This window comes from Canis lupus, chromosome 6, assembly GCF_003254725.2.
Source record: "Canis lupus dingo isolate Sandy chromosome 6, ASM325472v2, whole genome shotgun sequence".
Taxonomy (NCBI): domain Eukaryota; kingdom Metazoa; phylum Chordata; class Mammalia; order Carnivora; family Canidae; genus Canis; species Canis lupus.
In genome coordinates, this window is record NC_064248.1 from 23,956,716 (window position 1) to 23,976,486 (window position 19,771).

At 38.5% G+C, this 19,771-nt stretch overlaps 1 protein-coding gene across 3 annotated transcripts in view; it reads right to left on the reverse strand.

The window, feature by feature from the left end:
* LOC112640270 (phospholipid-transporting ATPase ABCA3-like) overlaps window positions 1–19,771 on the reverse strand; it is a 191,283-nt gene that overhangs the window by 98,256 nt on the left and 73,256 nt on the right. For all 3 annotated transcript variants that reach the window (XR_003123948.3, XM_025416268.3, XM_025416272.3), the window contains 2 exons: window positions 10,716–10,850; window positions 2,340–2,469 (listed from right to left, as the gene is read on the reverse strand). Coding sequence is in view for 2 of the 3 variants with exons in the window: in XM_025416268.3 (XP_025272053.3) it covers window positions 2,340–2,469; window positions 10,716–10,850 (265 nt within the window). In the remaining variant the exon portion in view is untranslated. The remainder of the gene's footprint in view (window positions 1–2,339; window positions 2,470–10,715; window positions 10,851–19,771) is intronic.

A 19,771-nucleotide genomic window follows, 5' to 3' on the forward strand; every position in this document is an offset into this window, starting at 1 on the left:
TCTTTATCCATTCATTTTCAATGGACACCGAGGCTCCTTCCACAGTTTAATTCTTGTCTAATTTTTTGGTTGTGGTTGACCCTTTCATCTTTTAGCAGGATGGTCCTTTACCTCCCTGTGTTTGAATTTCTTCCAAATTTCTTCCTGTGATTTACTTCTAGTTTCAAAGCATTGTGGTCTGAAAATATGCAGGGGACAATCCCAATATTTTGGTATCGGTTAAGACCTGATTTGTGACCCAGTATGTGGTCTATTCTGGAGAAAGTTCATGTGCACTTGAGAAGAATGTGTATTCAGTTGCATTTGGATGGAAAGTTCTGTAAATATCTGTGAAATCCATCTGGTCTAGTGTAACATTTAAAGTTCTTGTTTCTTTGGAGATGTTATGCTTAGAAGATCTGTCATTTGCAGAAAGCGCCGTGTTGAAGTCTCCCAGTAGAAGTATAATTATGTCTTAACTTTGGTTATTAATTGATTCATATACTTGGCAACTCCCACATTAGGGGCATAAATATTCATGATTGTTAGGTCCTCTTGTTGGATAGACGTTTTCAGTATGATATAGTGTCCCTCTTCATCTCTTACTACAGTCTTTGGGATAAACTTTAATATATCTGATATGAGGGTTTCTACCCCTGCTTCCATTTGAGAACCAGTTGAATGGTAAATGGTTCTCCAACCTTTCATTTTCAGGCAGTAGGTGCCCTTATGTCTAAATGAGTCTCTTGTAGACAGCAAATAGATGAGTCTTAATTTTTTATCCAGTCTGAAGCCCTGTGTCCTTTTGATGGGATCATTAAGCCCATTCACGTTCAGAGTTACTATTGAAAGATATGAATTTAGTGTCATCATGATACCTATTCAGTCCTTGTTTTTGTGGATTGTTTCCTGGGACTTCCTTTTTCTTTTACAGGATCCCCCTTTATATTTCTTGCAGAGCTGGTTTGGTGGTCACATAATCTTTCAGTCTGCCTATATTGGAAGCTGTTTATCTCTTCTTCTATTCTAAATGACAGCCTTGCTGGATAAAGTATTCTTGGCTGCAGGTTCTTCTCATATAGGACCCTGAACATATCCTGCCAGTCCTTTCTGCCCTGCCAGGTCTCTGTGGAGAGGTCTGCTGTTATCCTAATACTTCTCCCCATAAAGGTTATGGATTTCTTGTTGCTACTTTAAGAATCTTCTCTTTATCTTTGGAATTTGCAAGTTTCATATTAAATTTTGAGATGTTGAACTTTTTTTATTGATTTTAGGGGGTGATCTCTCTATCTCCTGGATCTGAATGCCTGCTTCCCTCCCCAAATTAGGGAAGTTCTCAGCTATGATTTGTTCAAATATGTTTTCTGGTCCTCTGTCCCTTTCGGCATCCTCTGGAACTCCAATTAAACATAAATTTTTCCTTCTGAGGCTGTCATTTATTTCCCTTAACCTTTCCTCATGATCTTTTTTCTCTTTTATCCTCATCTTCCTTCCTTGCCATCAACTTGCCTTCTATGTCACTCACTATTTCTTCTACCTCATTAACCCTCGTCATTAGGACCTCCAGTTTGGATTGCATCTCATTTAATTGATTTTTAATTTCGGCCTGATTAGATCTAAATTCTGCATTTATGAAGTCTCTTGAATCCTTTATGTTTTTTTCCAGAGCCCAGTAGCTTTATAATTGTGCTTCTGAATTGGCTTTCTGACATCGAATTGTAATGCAGATTCTGTAACTCTATAGCAGAGAATACTGTTTCTGATTCTTTGTTTTGTGGTGAGTTCTTCTTGCTAGTCATTTTGATCAGTGCAGAGTGGCTAAAAACAAGTTGTACTTGTTAGAAGCGCAAGTTCTCTCTGTAGCATTCCAGCTGTTCTCTCTTTATTTTTTTAAAGATTTATTCATGACAGAGAGAGACAGAGACAGAGAGAAAGAGAGAGAGACAGGCAGGCAGAGGGAGAAGCAGGTTCTGTGCAGGGAGCCAGACATGGGACTCAATCCTGGGTCTCCAGGATCACACCCTGGGCTGAAGGTGGTGCTAAACCGCTGGGCCACTGGGGCTGCCCTGTTCTCTCTTTAAATCGCATTTGAATTTGTAGGTTTTCAGGATGATTTGAAAGTTATCTAGGGAAGTTGGTAGGGACAGGTGACTTGGGAACCCCACTCTTCTGCCATCTTGCTCCGCACCCCCTAAATACGGATTTTTAAACTTTATAATGATTTGCACCTTAGGAACAGTGAATTAATCAGAAACTGTGTATATCACTTAAATAAGAATGATATCAATGTCAGGAGGGTACACAGAAGTTTCAGAACTTGAAGCACAGTATCTGTGACCAGGGTGACCATGAAAACTTACCTGTGAGAATCGACATGGTGGTAGTCTTTCCTGCCCCATTAGGTCCAAGAAGAACAGTGATTTGCCCCTCATATACATTGAAAGATAAGTTTTTTACTGCTAAGATGGTATCCCTCTCCGTTGTGAATTCCTGGGAAAACAACAAAACAAATGCTAACTTTAAATCTATTATTTTTTAAAGATTTATTTATTTATTCATGATAGACATAGAGAGAGAGAGAGAGAGAGAGAGAGAGAGAGAGAGGCAGAGACACAGCGAGGGAGAAGCAGGCTCCATGCTGGGAGCCCGACGTGGGACTGGATCCCGGGCCTCCAGGACCACGTCCTGGGCTGAAGGTGGTGCTAAACCACTGAGCCACCTGGGCTGCCCCCAGCTTCTGTCTTGAAGCTGATAATGCAACAGTCAGCTACAATCAGTGTCCTCCTGCTAAGTTCCAGAACTTCATGCTGGATACCCATTATACTAGGTGTCCTTGAGGCACTCCAAGCACTACTCATTAGCACATCTGAAAATGTATTCCTCATGCCATATTCCTCACCACAACCCACACAGATGTATAAAGACAGAAACCTGAGACTAACCTACCTTAGATATTTCTCTCTGCCTCATCTACTGAGATTCATCAGTCATTAATCATGCTCACCAATCCACTTACTCAACAAATATTTATTGAAGGCCTTTACTATGTGGCATATACATTGTGTAAGGTACTATGAATACATTAATGAAGGAGACCAACACAACTCCTGCTCTCATGAGAGAAAAATGCCAGTAGGAGAAACAGATAAAAAAATCTGGGAGGAGGGGCAAGATGGCGGAAGAGTAGGGTCCCCAAATCACCTGTCCCCACCAAATTACCTAGATAACCTTCAAATTATCCTGAAAATCTATGAATTCGGCCTGAGATTTAAAGACAGAACAGCTGGAATGCTACAGTGAGAAGAGTTCCCCGCTTCTATCAAGGTAGGAAGACGGGAAAAAGAAAAAAAGAAACAAAAGGCCTCCAAGGGGGGGGAGGCCCCACGAGGAGCCGGGCTGAGGCCGGGGACACTGAGGCCGGGGCGAGTGTCCCCAGGACAGGAGAGCCCCGTCCCGGAGAATCAGGAGCTGCACCAACCTTCCCGGGCGGAAAGGCGCCCGCAGGGAGTTAGAGCAGGACCCCAGAAGGGACGGGGATGCCCTCGGGCTCCCTGGGACACTAACAGCACCTGCGGCGCGTGCAGGAGAGTGCGCCGAGCTCCCTAAGGGCTGCAGCGCGCAAGGCGGGACCTGAAGCAGCTCGGAGGGCCTCGGGAGGGGGCTCTGCGGAGGCGGCTGCCAGAGCGCGAATCCAACAGCGCAGGCTCCGGAGCACAGGGCGCCGGGACACAGCCCAGGATCCGGCCTCCCCCCGGGACAGGCAGAGGCCGGGAAGGCCCAGGACAGCAAGGACACTCCTGTCCCGAGCTGAGAAGATCAGCAGCCCCGCCCAGGGGCCTCCAGGACCCTGCAGACGGAGTAGTTCCTGTGGGAGCTGAATCCAGGTTTCCAGAGCTGCAGCAACCACTGGGGTTGTTCCTCCTGGGGCCTCACGGGGTAAACAACCCCCACTGAGACCTGCACCAGGCAGGGGGCAGAGCAGCTCCCCCAAGTGCTAACACCTGAAAATCAGAACAACAAACCCCTCCCCCAGAAGACCAGCTAGACCGACAAGTTCCAGGGGAAGTCAAGGGACTTAAAGTATACAGAATCAGAAGATACTCCCCCGTGTTTTTTTTTTTTTCTCTTTTTTTTTCTTTTTGATTTCTGATTGCTTCCCCCATCCTTTTTTTTCATCTTTCTTTCTTTCTTTCTTTCTTTCTTTCTTTCTTTCTTTCTTTCTTTCTTTCTTTCCTTTCTTTTTCTTCTCTTTTTTCCTTTTTTCTTCCTTTTTTCTTTTTTCTTTTTCTTTTCTTTCCTTCTCTCTCTCTTTCTCCTTTTCCCAATACAACTTGTTTTTGGCCACTCTGCACTGAGCAAAATCACTAGAAGGAAAACCTCACCTCAAAAGAAAGAATCAGAAACAGTCCTCTCTCCCACAGAGTTACAAAATCTGGATTACAATTCATGTCAGAAAGCCAGTTCAGAAGCACTGTTATACAGCTACTGGTGGCTCTAGAAAAAAGTATAAAGGACTCAAGAGACTTCATGACTGCAGAATTTAGATCCAATCAGGCAGAAATTAAAAATCAATTGAATGAGATGCAATCCAAACTAGAAGTCCTAGCAATGAGGGTTAATGAGGTGGAAGAACAAGTGAGTGACATAGAAGACAAGTTGACGGCAAAGAGGGAAACTGAAGAAAAAAGAGACAGACAATTAAAAGACCATGAAGACAGATTAAGGGAAATAAACGACAGCCTGAGGAAGAAAAATCTACGTTTAATAGGGGTTCCCGAGGGCACTGAAAGGGACAGAGGTCCAGAATATGTATTTGAACAAATCCTAGCTGAAAACTTTCCTAATCTGGGAAGGGAAACAGGCATTCAGATCCAGGAAATAGAGAGATCCCTCCCTAAAATCAATAAAAACTGTTCAACACCTCGACATTTAATAGTGAAGCTTGCAAATTCCAAAGACAAAGAGAAGATCCTTAAAGCAGCAAGAGACAAGAAAGCTCTGACTTTTATGGGGAGGAATATTAGGGTAACAGCAGACCTCTCCACAGAGACCTGGCAGGCCAGAAAGGGCTGGCAGGATATATTCAGGGTCCTAAATGAGAAGAACATGCAACCAAGAATACTTTATCCAGCAAGGCTCTCATTCAAAATGGAAGGAGAGATAAAGAACTTCCAAGACAGGCAGGAACTGAAAGAATATGTGACCTCCAAACCAGCTCTGCAAGAACTTTTAAGGGGGACTCTTAAAATTCCCCTTTAAGAAGAAGTTCAGTGGAACAATCCACAAAAACAAGGACTGAATAGATATCATGATGACACTAAACTCATATGTGTCAATAGTAACTCTGAACGTGAACGGGCTCAATGACCCCATCAAAAGGCGCAGGGTTTCAGACTGGATAAAAAAGCAGGACCCATCTATTTGCTCTCTACAAGAGACTCATTTTAGACAGAAGGACACCTACAACCTGAAAATAAAAGGTTGGAGAACCATTTACCATTCAAATGGTCCTCAAAAGAAAGCAGGGGTAGCCATCCTTATATCAGATAAACTAAAATTTACCCGAAGACTGTAGTGAGAGATGAAGAGGGACACTATCTCATACTTGAAGGATCTATCCAACAAGAGGACTTAACAATCCTCAATATATATGCCCCTAATGTGGGAGCTGCCAAATATTTAAACCAATTAATAACCAAAGTGAAGAAATACTTAGATAATAATACACTTATACTTGGTGACTTCAATCTAGCGCTTTCTACCCTCGATAGGTCTTCTAAGCACAACATTTCCAAAGAAACGAGAGCTTTAAATGATACACTGGAACAGATGGATTTCACAGATATCTACAGAACTTTACATCCAAACTCAACTGAATACACATTCTTCTCAAGTGCACATGGAACTTTCTCCAGAATAGACCACATACTGGGTCACAAATTGGGTCTGAACCAATACCAAAAGATTGGGATCGTCCCCTGCATATTCTCAGAACATAATGCCTTGAAATTAGAACTAAATCACAACAAGAAGTTTGGAAGGACCTCAAACACGTGGAGGTTAAGGACTATCCTGCTAAAAGATGAAAGGGTCAACCAGGAAATTAAGGAAGAATTTTAAAAATTCATGGAAACTAATGAGAATGAAGATACAACCATTCAAAATCTTTGGGATACAGCAAAAGCAGTCCTAAGGGGGAAATCCATTGTAATACAAGCAATTCAAAAACTGGAAAGAACTCAAATACAAAAGCTAACCTTACACATAAAGGAGCTAGAGAAAAAACAGCAGATTGACCCCATGCCCAGCAGAAGAAGAGAATTAATTAAAATTCGAGCAGAACTCAACCAAATCAAGACCAGAAGAATTGTGGAACAGATCAACAGAACCACGAGTTGGTTCTTTGAAAGAATTAATAAGATAGATAAACCATTAGCCAACCTTATTAAAAATAAGAGAGAGGAGACTCAAATTAATAAAATCATGAATGAGAAAGGAGAGATCACTACCAACACCAAGGAAATACAAATGATTTTAAAAACATATTATGAACAGCTATACGCCAATAAATTAGGCAATCTAGAAGAAATGAACGCATTCCTGGAAAGCCACAAACTACCAAAACTGGAACAGGAAGAAATAGAAAACCTGAACAGGCCAATAACCAGGGAGGAAATTGAAGCAGTCATCTAAAACCTCCCAAGACACAAAAGTCCAGGGCCAGATGGCTTCCCAGGGGAATTCTATCAAACATTTAAAGAAGAAATAACATGTATTCTACTAAAGCTGTTTCAAAGGATACAAATGGAGGGAATATGTCTACACTCATTTTATGAGGCCAGCATTACTTTGAATTAAAAGGATGGAGAAAGATATATCGTGGTACACAAATTACTAATATGGAGTAGCTATATTAATTTCAGACAAAATAGATTTCAGAACAAGGAAAACTATCAGGGATAAGGAGAGGCATTTTCAGATGATGTCAGCAAGATGTCAGAATAAAAGGTCCTGAGCTCTAGCTCTCCCCCACACATAAAGAGATTTAGCAACTACTCTGAAGAAGAATGGCACTGTGAGATTTCTGGAGCCCAGGGGTAAGGTTATAGCACCCTGGTAGAGCACAGAAACTGAGGGAAAGAGAAGCAGTTTTGCTCTGCCCACATTGCTTCTCCTCCAAGCCAACATAGAAAAACATCAATAAAGATCCCTTCAAGCCCACAATTTCTCCAGTGGCAGAAAGAGAGAAAGAGGCAGACATCCAACTTCCCCAGATTTCCGTCTTTCCCACTTGTGTCTTGCCTTACATGGAATGCCAGGGGAACTAACACAGCTAGACCACCAGAAAGAGCTGGGACCAAGGTGGTGGCACTAGTGGATCTTAGTGGTAGTTCCACAGTGGTAGTTCCATCAGACAGCCCTGCCCAGTCACATGTCTCCACTGATAGATCCTCCTGAAAACCGAGGCCCACCAGCTGATCCTGTGAAACAACAGAGCCCCTCCCAGCAATCATGTGGGAATGTGGAGACCAGGCCCCCTTCCATGACCAAAAAGCCCCACTAGCCAGCCCCACTAGACTATAGTCCCACTAGACTGCAGAGCACCAGCAACAGGCCGTCTAACAATATACTCTGCAGCTATCATACAATGGCACACTCCATTGGCTCCAATAGTAAGCCACATTTGCCCATGGGTCCCACAAGCTGGCCCACCCAGTATCCCAGTTTAGGCTGATCGATAAATGTCTTTTCTTGCCAAAGGCAGTTTGTAAAGAATGGAAGAGATATCTTAAGTGTGCAAGAAACCAAGGCAAAGTTACAAGGATCATGAAAGATTAAGGAAACATGACACCACTAAGGGAAACTAATAAAACTCCAGTAACCAAGCCTAAAGAAACAGATTATAAACTGCCTGACAAAAAATTCAAAATAATCATACAAAAGAAAAAATCTTAATGAACTAAGAACTCAGGTAGACAACTAAAGAAAAATACATAAACAAATGAGAAGTTCAAAAAGAGAGAAGCCATGAGAAAACAAAAATCCTACAGCTGAAGAATACAATGACTGAATTGGAAAAATAATTAAATAGAAAGCTTCAATGACAGACTCAATCAAGCTGAAGAGAGACTTAGTGAACTCAAATACAGGTCATTTGGAATTATCCAGTCAGAGGAGCAAAAAGAAAAATGAAAAATAGGGAAGAAATACTATGGGACATATAAGATAACATGAGAAGAAATGACATATTCATTAAGAGCCAAAGAAGTAGAACAGATAGAGGAGTCATAAAGGTTATTTGAAGAAAATATGGCTGAAAATTTCCCAGATCTGGGGATAGAAATGAACATCTAGATTCATAAAGCTTAAAAATGCCCAAATAGGTTGAACCAAAGAAGTCTACATAAAGCCACATTATGACTACATTGTCAAAGGTTAAAGACAAAGAGAATTTTCAAAGCTCCAAAAGCAAACTAAGTCATCATGTACAAGGGAACCCATATAAGACTATCAGTGGATTTCCTATCCGGCCAGGAGACAATAGGATGATATATTCCAAGCACCAAGGAAAAAACTGCAAACCAACAATACTTAGTAAAACCATCCTTGAAAAACAAAGGAGAAAAAAAAAAAAAAACAAAGGAGAAGTTAAAACAAAAGCTGAGCAAGTTTATGACCATTAGACCTGCCTTACAAGAGGTAATAAAAGAAATTTTCCTTTTGAGATGAGTTGATGTTAAAGAACCACACAAAAGCATATGAAAATACAAATCTCATCAGTAAAAGTAAATATACAGACAAACATAGAATATAATAATACCGTAATAGTGGTGTATAATCACTTTGAAATGGTATTAAACAAATACAAAATGAGTTAAGAGTAACTATGGTTGCAAAATTTGTTAGTGGATACACAATACAGAAAGAAGTAAATACTGACATTAATAAAGTGTCGAGAGGGAATAAAAATGTAGAACTGTTGGATGCAATTAAGGTTAAGGTGTTATCAGCTTAAAATAGATGTCATAATTATAAGATTCAATACAGCTTCAGGGTAATGACAAAAAAATTTGTCATAGGCACATAATAGAAAAGAGAAAAATCAAAGCATAACAGCACCAAAAAATCATCAAACCAAAAAAAAAATAGCAAAGGAAGAGAGGACAAGACAATCATAAAACAGTTGGAAAACAATTAACAAAGTGGCAATAGTAAAACCCGACTTATCAATAGTTATTTTAAATGTAAATGGATTAAATTCACCAATCAAAAGACCTAGAATGACTGAATGTATTTTTTTAAAAAAGACCCAACCAAATGCTGTCTATAAAAGATTTACAAATATTTAAGCATACACATGGGTTAAAAGTGAAGGGATGGAAAAATATGTTGTGCAAATGGTAACCAAAAGAAAGAAGTGGCTATACTTCTATCAAATAAATTAGACGTTAAGTCAAAAAGTTACAAAAAGCAAAGATGATTATATAATGGTAGAAGAATCAATTCAACCAGAGACACTGCAATTTTAAGTATACATGTACCCAACATCAAGCCATCTAAATATATAAAGCAAATATCAACATATCTGAAGGAAGAAATAGGCAGCAAAATAGTCATAACAGTAAGAGACATCAATAGCCCACTTTCTTTTTTAAAAAAGATTTTAAAATTTTATTTTAGAGAGAGAGAGAGAGAGCAAGAGCAGAAGAAGGAGCAGAGGGAGAAGCAGAAGCAGACTCCTTGGTGAGGAGAGAGCCCAAGGCATCGTTGGGTCCCAAGACCTTGGGATCATGACCTGAACCGAAACAGACATTTAACTGACCAAGCCACCCAGGTGCCCTAATAGCTCACTCTCAATAATGGATAGACCATAGAAACAGAAAATCAATAAGACAACAGCAGTCTTAAACATACCAAACAGATCTAACAGAGATATAGAGAAAACTCTACACAACAGAATACTTGTTCTTTTCAAGTGCATGTGAAATATTTTTTAGGATAGATCACACACTGGGTCTCACAGTAAGTCTTAAATTTAAGAGGATTGAAATGATTCTACAGATCTTTTCTGACTATAATAAAATAAAACTAAAAGTCAATAAAAAGGGGAAATTGGAAAAATTCACAAATACATGAAAAGTGAATAAAACATTCTTAAACAACCATTAGGTCAAAGAAGAAATCAAAACAGGAAATTAGAAAATAGCTCAAGACAAATGAAAACAAAAACAACATACCAAAACCTATTGAATGCAAGAAAAAGCTGTACTAAGAACAAATTTATAGAAATAAAGGCCTACATAGGGGTACTTAATTGATCCAAATTAACTAATACATCCAGGAACAACTCCTCACCAAATACTTGGACAAAGAAGAATTCAGCCAAATGTATAACTGATGGAACAAGTAAAACCACAACTGTGAACATAAATTATGTACACATCAATTCATCATCACAGTTCCAACTAGACATTAGTTCTTATACTGGAAGTACTGTAAAAGACATCGTTATTGTAAGACAAAGCTGGGTTCCATTCTGAAGAAAGGATAAAGAAGCCCATGAATTTGTACTTTATTTGCATATCTGTCATTTTTACTTTGTCAATTAATATGCTGAATATAACTTTTATTAACATCTTATGGTAGGAGGGTAGGGCCATGGCCAGTGAAAACATTTACTATACACTATAAATTAACTTTCAGCTGCATTAGGAAAAAGAGATTTATAAGAGTACCTTGTATAGATTTTGAATCCTGATACCAACCACCAAGTCAACAGGTTCATCTTCAAAATAATCACTTTTAATCATATCAGTAATTTGCCTTTCTTCCTTCTTAATGCTTAAAGCTTTATTAAACCAGTAGGATTTCTAAGAAAAGACCAAAACCATAATTATCATGATGTCACTGAAAAATTAAATCTTAACACTTTAGTTCATTTCACTTTGGTTTCAAGATGGGTTGAAGTACATATACTGAAACAAAATTTGGAAGCAAACTGCCTAGAATGTGAACTTCTATGCAATAAACACAAAACGTGTTATTTAAAAATCTCACTTTCCAAGGGGCACCTGGATGGCTCAGTCAGTTAAATGTCTGCCTTCAGCTCAAGTCATGATCCTGGGGTCCTGGGATAGAGCCCTGCATCAGGCTTCCTGCTCAGTGGGGAGTCTGCTTCTCCCTCTACCCCTCCCCTGACTTGTGCCCTCTCTCTTTCAAATAAACAAATAAATACAATCTTTAAAATAAAATAAAATCTAACTGTCAAGAGGAAAGACAAAAGAAAATCTACTTTAAAATGGCTCAATGAGGGGCACCTGGGTGGCTCAGTGGTTGAGTGTCTGCCTTTGGCTCAGGTGGTGATCCCAGGGTCCTGAGATCAAGCCCCACATCAGGCTCCCCATGGGGAGCCTGCTTCTCCCTCTACCTGTGTCTCTGCTTTTCTCTGTCTCTCATTAATAAATAAAATTTAAAAATAAATAAATACATAAAATGACCCAGTGAAAAGTATTTGATTACTCTAAGTCAGGTCTCTTTATTTGGATATGCAGTATACAGACCAGCCCCTGGAGATTCCTAACACGTTTTCAATGAGTCTATGAGTTCAAAATTCTTCATAAAAATACTTTAAAAAATACATTATTTGCCTTTCTATGACATTGATATTGTATCTACTACAAGATTTTGTGTCTCCTGGAATTGAATGCCTTGAATATGATTTTTTAAATATTCTGTGTGGTGAAATGGGAAATATGAATAAAGCATTTCTATAGAAAATGGAAATATAATGGGAGCTCTGAGAAAAATTACTTGTGTCATTGTTTGAGTCATGAACTAGCCTCTTTTTTCATGGAATATCACTTTTCTCTGAAAGAATGAGAAACAAATATTACGGTTCTTCAGACTTAGATATGTAGCAGACATTTTCTTGAAAATTAATAAAGAGATGTTAACATTTCAAGGAAAAGAACTAACAATATATGCTGCTAAAAATAAAATTTGAACATTTAAGTGAAAATTAGGATTTTGAAAAACTGATATCCACTGTTGTGACAAATTTCCAATTCTTAAAAACTATCATGATGACATCATGTTGACAGTAATAAATGTGATGCTTTGATAATGGATGATGAAATGTGTCATCACTTGGAAGGTATGTTATCAGTGAAACAATATTTTTCAAATAACCAAAATATGATGTTATAAATTTAAGCATGGTTAAAGATCTATTCAAATCACAAGATACTTCAATGAATATTATTATAAAATAGAATAAGAAATGTTTGTTAATGTGTTTTCAGATTCCAAACGTCAACTAACTGCTAGAAAATTATCATTAGTTGACTTTTGGTGAAGTACCAAAGAATACCCAAATATGTTTAAAAGGCTACTTAAATACTCCTTTTTTCAACTACATATCTGCACGAGGCTGTATTTTCTCCATATATTTTAGGTGAAACAAAATAATGCAAAAGATTGAATGCAGAGCCAGATATACACTCTCCAATGAAAATCTAGTTAACTTCTATTAAGCTTATATAAAAGATATTTGAAAAATATAAAACAAGCTACTTTACTCACTAATATTTTTAAAATTTGAAAAATAGCAATTTTTCACCAAAATGTTGATTTCAACATGTAATAGGTTTACTAGTAATATATTTAAATAAGTTGATAAATATTTTTCAAATTTCTTAGTTTCAGAAGAGGAGGCAAGATGGCAGAAGAGTAGGGGTCCTTTTTTCATCTGGCCTCCCAAACTTACCTAGATAACTTTCAAACCATCCTGAATACCCATGAATTCAACCTGAGATGTAAAGAGAGAATAGTTGGAATGCTACAGAGAGAAAAGTGACCACTTCTTATGAGGTAGGAGTGTGGAGAAGAGAAATGGAGAGGATATATTGGAAGATAAATAGCAGAAGAGGGAGCCTTGGGAAGCCGCTGCAGGAAAGCGGTACAGCGCACAATCAGGAACTTTAGAAATCTTCTCTTGAAAGTGTCTTCCCTGCCTAAAAAGTGCTCAGTGGGGAAATAGGGCAGAATCACAGGAGGGGAAGTGAAGTCTCAATATTCCCAGTGACATAGTAAGGATACGGGCACCCAGGAGAAAGCTCAACTTGTGCCATAAACCATAAATCTTGGTTGGATCATGGTAAAGGACTAGAATGCAGCAACCCTCCTGGAGCATCTGAGAGAGGTGGTCCAGGTGCACACTCCAGCAGCTGAGCTCTCTGCCCCAGAGCCCTTCAGCGGACAGAAGCAGGCTATCCCCCATTCCCTCCAGAACAGGCAAAACCAGGGAGGACACAAAATGGCAAAAGCTCTCCTGCTACTAGGCACTCTTCAGTTTGTACGAATCAGTGTCCCCACACCTGCCCCCAGAGGATCTAAACCAGTGTGCACTCAGAGACTGCAGGCTGGTACATGTGGGGAGCTCTTGGCTCTGGGACTGGAGATTTAGCCTCAGTCATTTTTTTTCTCCTTTCACCTTGGAGAGGTGCAGACTCTAGGGAACAAAGGCCTCACAGGACTAACAACTCACATGAGCCCAGCACCTGGCAAGGGGTGGGGCATCTCCACCGAGGCACAGACACCTGAGAATCAGTGCAGCAGCCCCCTCCCCCAGAAGAACAGCTGGAAGAACAAGGGAAGACCAAGTTTACTGACCAAGCAGCACTGGAAAGCTCTGGGACTGAGAGAAAATAGTATATAGAACTCAAGGTTTTTTCCTTATGATTCATTATCTATCAGGTTAAAAAAATTCCAATATATTTTCTTTTTTCCTGCCTTAACTACAATATTTTATCAATTCTTCATTTTTAAGTTTTTTCCTTTTCAACTTTCATATTTTTACAATTATATGTCATATGTAATATTCTTCATTTTTGGATTCCATTCAACATATTCAATTTAATTTTTGTAGATATATAAATTATAGGGTTTTTTTTGTCTTGTTTTGTTTTATAATTTTGGAATTTAGTACCTTCTAACAAATGGACCAAAATACACAGAAACAAGTGGAGCACCATGTTGGTCTACTCTGTGAGATTATATTCTCTCTTCCTTCCCATTCCACCTCCCTCTTTTGTCTTCTTGTTCTTATTTCTGTGGTTGCTGTTGTTTCTCTATATAAGTTTTTCTGGTTTATATGAATTTGGAATTTAGCACCTTCTAACATACAGACAAAATACACTCATAACCAAGAGGATCACCTTCTTGGTCCACTCTGTGAGACAACATTCTCTCTCCTCCTACACTTCTTCCTCACCTTTTTATTTTTTAAGTTTTACTATTTTTTAAATTTGTTTTTCACTTTCATGGTCTTTTTTTTCTCTTTTCTTTTTCTTTTACTGTCTAGTCCCTGACCTCTTCAGATTTGTCTAGGGTGTATTTTACTTAGGTTGTGATTGATATTTTTGACTCCACTTGCTCATATAGCCATTCTGCACTGGACAAAATAACTAGAAGGAAGAATTCACCACAAAGAAAAAAGAACAGGAAGTAATACTCTCTCCCACAGATCTAATGGATATGGATTTAAGTAGCACGTCAGAGATACAATTCAGGGGTACAATTATAAAATTATTAGTGGCTCTTGAAAAAAGCATAAAAGACTCTAGAGATTCTCTTACTGCAGAGTTGAGATCTAATCAGGCCAAAATTAAAAATACCTTAACTGAGATGCAGTCTAAGCTAGATGCTGTAACTGCTAGGGTAAGAGAGACTGACATAGAAGAGAAGTTGATGGAAAGGAAGGAAGCTGAGGGAAAAAGAGAAAAACAACTGAGAACTCATGAGAAGGAGAGGCTTTGGGAAGTAAGTGATAGTTTGAGAAGGAATAATATTTGTCTTATTGGAATTCCAGAATATATGGAGAGAGAGAGGGTCACAAAGTATATTTGAATAAATCATAGCTGAGAACTTATCTAATCTGGGGAAGGGAACAAGCATTCATATCCAAGAGATAGAGAGGACCTCTTGCCCCAAAAAACATCAATCAACACCATAACATATAATAGTGAAGCTTGCAAATTTCAGAGATAGAGAGAAAAATCTTAAAAGCAGCTCAAGACAAGAGATTACTAATTTATATGGGGAGAAATACCAGATCAAAAGCAGACCTATCCACAGAGACCTGGCAGGCCAGAAAGGGCTGGCATGATATATTCAGGGTAGTAACCAGAAAAACATGCAGCCAAGAATACTTTACCCAGTAAGGCTGTCATTCAGAATACAAGGAGAGATAAAGAGCTTCCAAGAAAGACAGAAACTGAAAGAATGTGTGACCACCAAAATGGCTCTGCAAGAAATATTAAGGGGGACCCTGTAACTAAGGAGGGAGCCCAAAGAAACAATCTACAGAAACAGAGACTGTATAGGTAATACTATGACACTAAATTCATATCTTTCAATAGTTACTCTGAATGTGAATGGGCTTAATGATCCAATCAAAAGATACAGGGTATCAGACTGAATAAAAAAGCAAGATCCATCTATATGTTGCCTACAAGAGACTCATTTTAGACCTACGGACACCTCCAGACTGAAAATGAGGGGGTGGAGAACCATTTACCATGCAAATGGTCCTCAAAAGAAAGCTGGAGTAGCAATCCCCATATCAGATAAATTAGATTTTAAACTAAAGATGATAATAAGAGATGAAGAAGGGTACTCTATGATATTTAAAAGGTCTATCCAACAAGAAGACCTAACAATTATGAATATTTATGCCCCTAATATGGGAGCTGCTAAGTCTATCAATCAATTAATAACCAAAGTAAAGAGATACATCAATAATTATAAATTAATAGTAGGAGACTTCAATATGGTGCTCTCAGCAATGGACAGCTATTCTAAACAGAACATCATCAAAGAAACAAGGGCCTTGAATGACACATTGGACCAAATGGATTTCACAAATATATACAGAACATTCCATCCTAATACAACAAAATACACATTCTTCTCAAGTGTACGTGGAACTTTCTCCAGACTAGACCACATACTGGGTCACAAATCAGGTCTTATCCCATACCAAAAGATTGGGATTATTCCCTGCATATTTCCAGACCACAATGCTTGGAAACCAGAACTCAATCACAAGAAGAAAATTGGAAGGAACTCAAACACTTGGAGGTTTAAGAGCATACCACTAAAAGATCAATGGGTCAACCAGGAAATCAGAGAAGAATTAAAAAGAAACATGGCAACTAAAGCAAATGAAAGCACAACTGTTCAAAATCTTTGGGATATAGCAAAAGCAGTCCTAAGAGAGAAATACATTGCAATAAAAACCTCCCTCAAAAAATTGGAAAATTCTCAAATACAGAAGCCCACGTTGCATCTAAAGGAACTGAAGAAAGAACAGCAAATAAAGCCTGAGCCAAGCATTAGAAGAGAGATAACAGATATTAGAGCAGAACTCAATGAAACAGAGACTAGAATAATTGTAGAATAGATCAACGAAATCAGGAGCTGGTTCTTTGAAAGAATTACTAAGCTAGATAAACCTCTACCCAGACTTACTAAAAAGAAAAGAGGAAAGACTCAAATTAATAAAATCATGAATGAAAGAGGAGATATCACAACCAATACCAAGGAAATACAAACGATTTAAAAAATGTATGAGTAACTAAACCCCCCAAAATTAGGCAACCTGGATGAAATGGATGCATTGCTCAAAACATACAAATTGCCAAAACTGAAACAGGAAGAAAAAGAAAACCTGAACAGGCCAATAACCAGTGAGGAAATTGAAGTATTCATCAAAAACTTCCCAAGAAGCAGAAGTCCAGGGCCAGATGTCTTCCCAGGGGAATTCTACCAAACATTTAAAGAAGAAATAACATGTATTCTACTAAAGCTGTTTCAAAGGATACAAATAGAGGGAATATGTCTACACTCATTTTATGAGGCCAGCATTACATTGATCCCCAAATGAGACTAAAAGGATAATTATAGACCAATATCCCTGATGAACATGGATGTAAAAATTCTTGATAAGATACTAGCCAATAGGATCTAACAGTACATTAAGAGGATTATTCACCATGTCCAAGTGGGATTTATCCCTGGGATGCAAGAGTGGTTCAACATTCAGAAAACAATCAATGTGACAGATCACATCAATAAAAGACAAAAACCATATGATCCTCTCAATAGATGCAGAGAAAGCATTTGACAAAATACAACATCCATTCCTGATTAAAACTCTTCAGAGTGTAGGGATCCAGGGAACATTTCTCAATATAATAAAAGCTATTTATGGAAAGCCCACAGCAAATATCATTCTCAATGAGGAAAAACTGAAAGCCTTTTCCCTGAGATCAAGAACACGACAAGGATGTCCACTCTCACCACTGTTGTTCAACATAGTACTAGAAGTCCCAGCCTCAGCAATCAGACAACAAAAGAAATAAAAGGCATTCAAATTGGCAAAGAAGGAGTCAAACTCTCACTTTTCATAGATAACATGATAATGTATATAGAACACCCAAAGACTCCATACCAAGATTTCTAGAACTCATACAGCAATTCAGCAATGTGGAAGGATACAAGATCAACGCACAGAAATCAGTGGCATTTGTATACACTGAGACTGAAGAAAGAGAAATTAAGGAATCAATCCCACTTACAAATGTACCCAAAACCATAAGATACCTTGGAATAAACTTACCCAAAAAGGTAAAGAATCTATACCCTAAAAACTACAGAACACTTCTGAAAGAAATTGAGGAAGACACAAAGAGATGGAAAAATATTCCATGCTCATGGATTGGCAGAATTAATATTGTGAAAATGTCAATGTTACCCAGACCAATTTACACATTCAATGCAATCCCTATCAAAATGCCATGGGCTTTCTTCACAGAGCTGGAACAAATCATCTTGAGATTTGTATGGAACCGGAAAAGACCCCAAATAGCCAGAGGAATGTTGAAAAAGAATACCAAAGCTGGAGGCAGCACAATTCTGAACATCTAGCTGTATTACAAAGCTGTGATCAAGACAATATGGTACTGACACAGAAACAGATACATAGATCAATGGAATAGGATAGAGAACCCAGAAATGGACCCTCAAATCTACGGTCAAATCATCTGTAACAAAGCAGGAAAGAATACCACTGGGAAAAAAGACAGTCTCTTCAATAAATGTGTTGGGAAAATTGGATAGCTACATGCAGAAGAATGAAACTGGACCATTTTCTTACACCATACACAAAGATAAACAAAATGGTTGAAAAGATCTAAATCTGAGACAAAAATCCATCAAAATCCTAGAGGAGAACACAGGCAACAACCTTTTTGAACTTGGCAATAGCAACTTCTTGCTAGACACATCTATGAAACCAAGGGAAACAGAAGCAAAAAAAGAACTGTTGGGATTTCATCAAGATTAAAAGATTCTGGGCAGCCGGGGTGGCTCAGCGGTTTAGTACCACCTTCGGCCCAGGGCCTGATCCTGGAGACCCGGGATGAGTCCCACATCGGGCTCCCCACATGGAGCCTGCTTCTCCCTCTGCTTATCTCTCTCTCTCTCTCTGTGTGTGTGTGTGTGTTTCATTAATAAATAAATAAAATCTTTAAAAAAATATTAAAAGATTCTGCACAGCAATGGAAACAGTCAACAAAACTAAAAGATAACCTACAGAATGGGAGAAGATAATTGCAAATGACATACTAGATAAAGGGCTAGTATCTCATCAAGAAGATAAAGAACTTCTCAAACTCAACACCAAGAAAAAAACATCCAGTCATGAAACGGGCAGAAGACATACAGACATTTTTCCAAAGAAGTCCTACACATGGCCAGCAAGCACATGAAAAATTATCCACATCACTTCCCATCAAGGAAATACAAATCAAAACCACAATGAGATACCACCTCACACCAGTGAGATGAAGAAAATTAACAAGACAGGAAACAACAAATGTTGGAAAGGAGGTGGAGAAAGCGGAACTCTCTTGCACTGCTGGTGGGAACGCAAACTGGTACAGCCACTCTAGAAAACAGTGTGGAGGTTCCTCAAGAAGTTAAAAATAGAGCTACCCTATGACCCAGCAATTACACTATTGGGTATTTACCCCCAAAATACAGATGTAGTGAAATGCCAGGATACTTGTACCCCAATGTTTATAGCAGCAATGTCCACAATAGCCAAACTGTGGAAGAAGCCACAGTGTCCTTTGACAGATGAATGGACAAAGAAGATGTGGTATATATATATATATATACCATAGAATATTACTCAACTATCAGAAAGGATGAATACCCACCACTAGCTTTGATATGGATGGAACTGGAGGTTATTATGCGGAGTGAAATAAGTCAATTGGAGAAAGACAATCATCATATAGTTTCACTCATATATGGAATATAAGAAATAGTGAAAGGGACTGTAAGAGAAAGCAGGGAAACTGAATGGGGAAAAATTAGAGAGGAAGACAGACCATAAGAGACTCCTAACTCTGGGAAACAAACAATGGGTTGCAGAAGGGAAGGAGAGTTTGGGGAATGGGTTAACTGGGTGACAGGCATTAAGGAGGGCACATGGTGGATGAGCACTGGGTGTTATACTGTATGTTGGCAAACTTAGATATTTTTTAAAAAAGAAACAAATTTCTCAGTTTTAATGTCCAAATATGGTCAATATTGATAGATAAATCCCTATTAAACAAGCTCTTTTGGGTGCTCAGTAATTTTTAAGAGTAAAAGGAGTTCTGAGACTAAAAATTTTGGGAACCACTTGCTTTGAACCATAGAATGATAAAAGGGGGGGACTGAA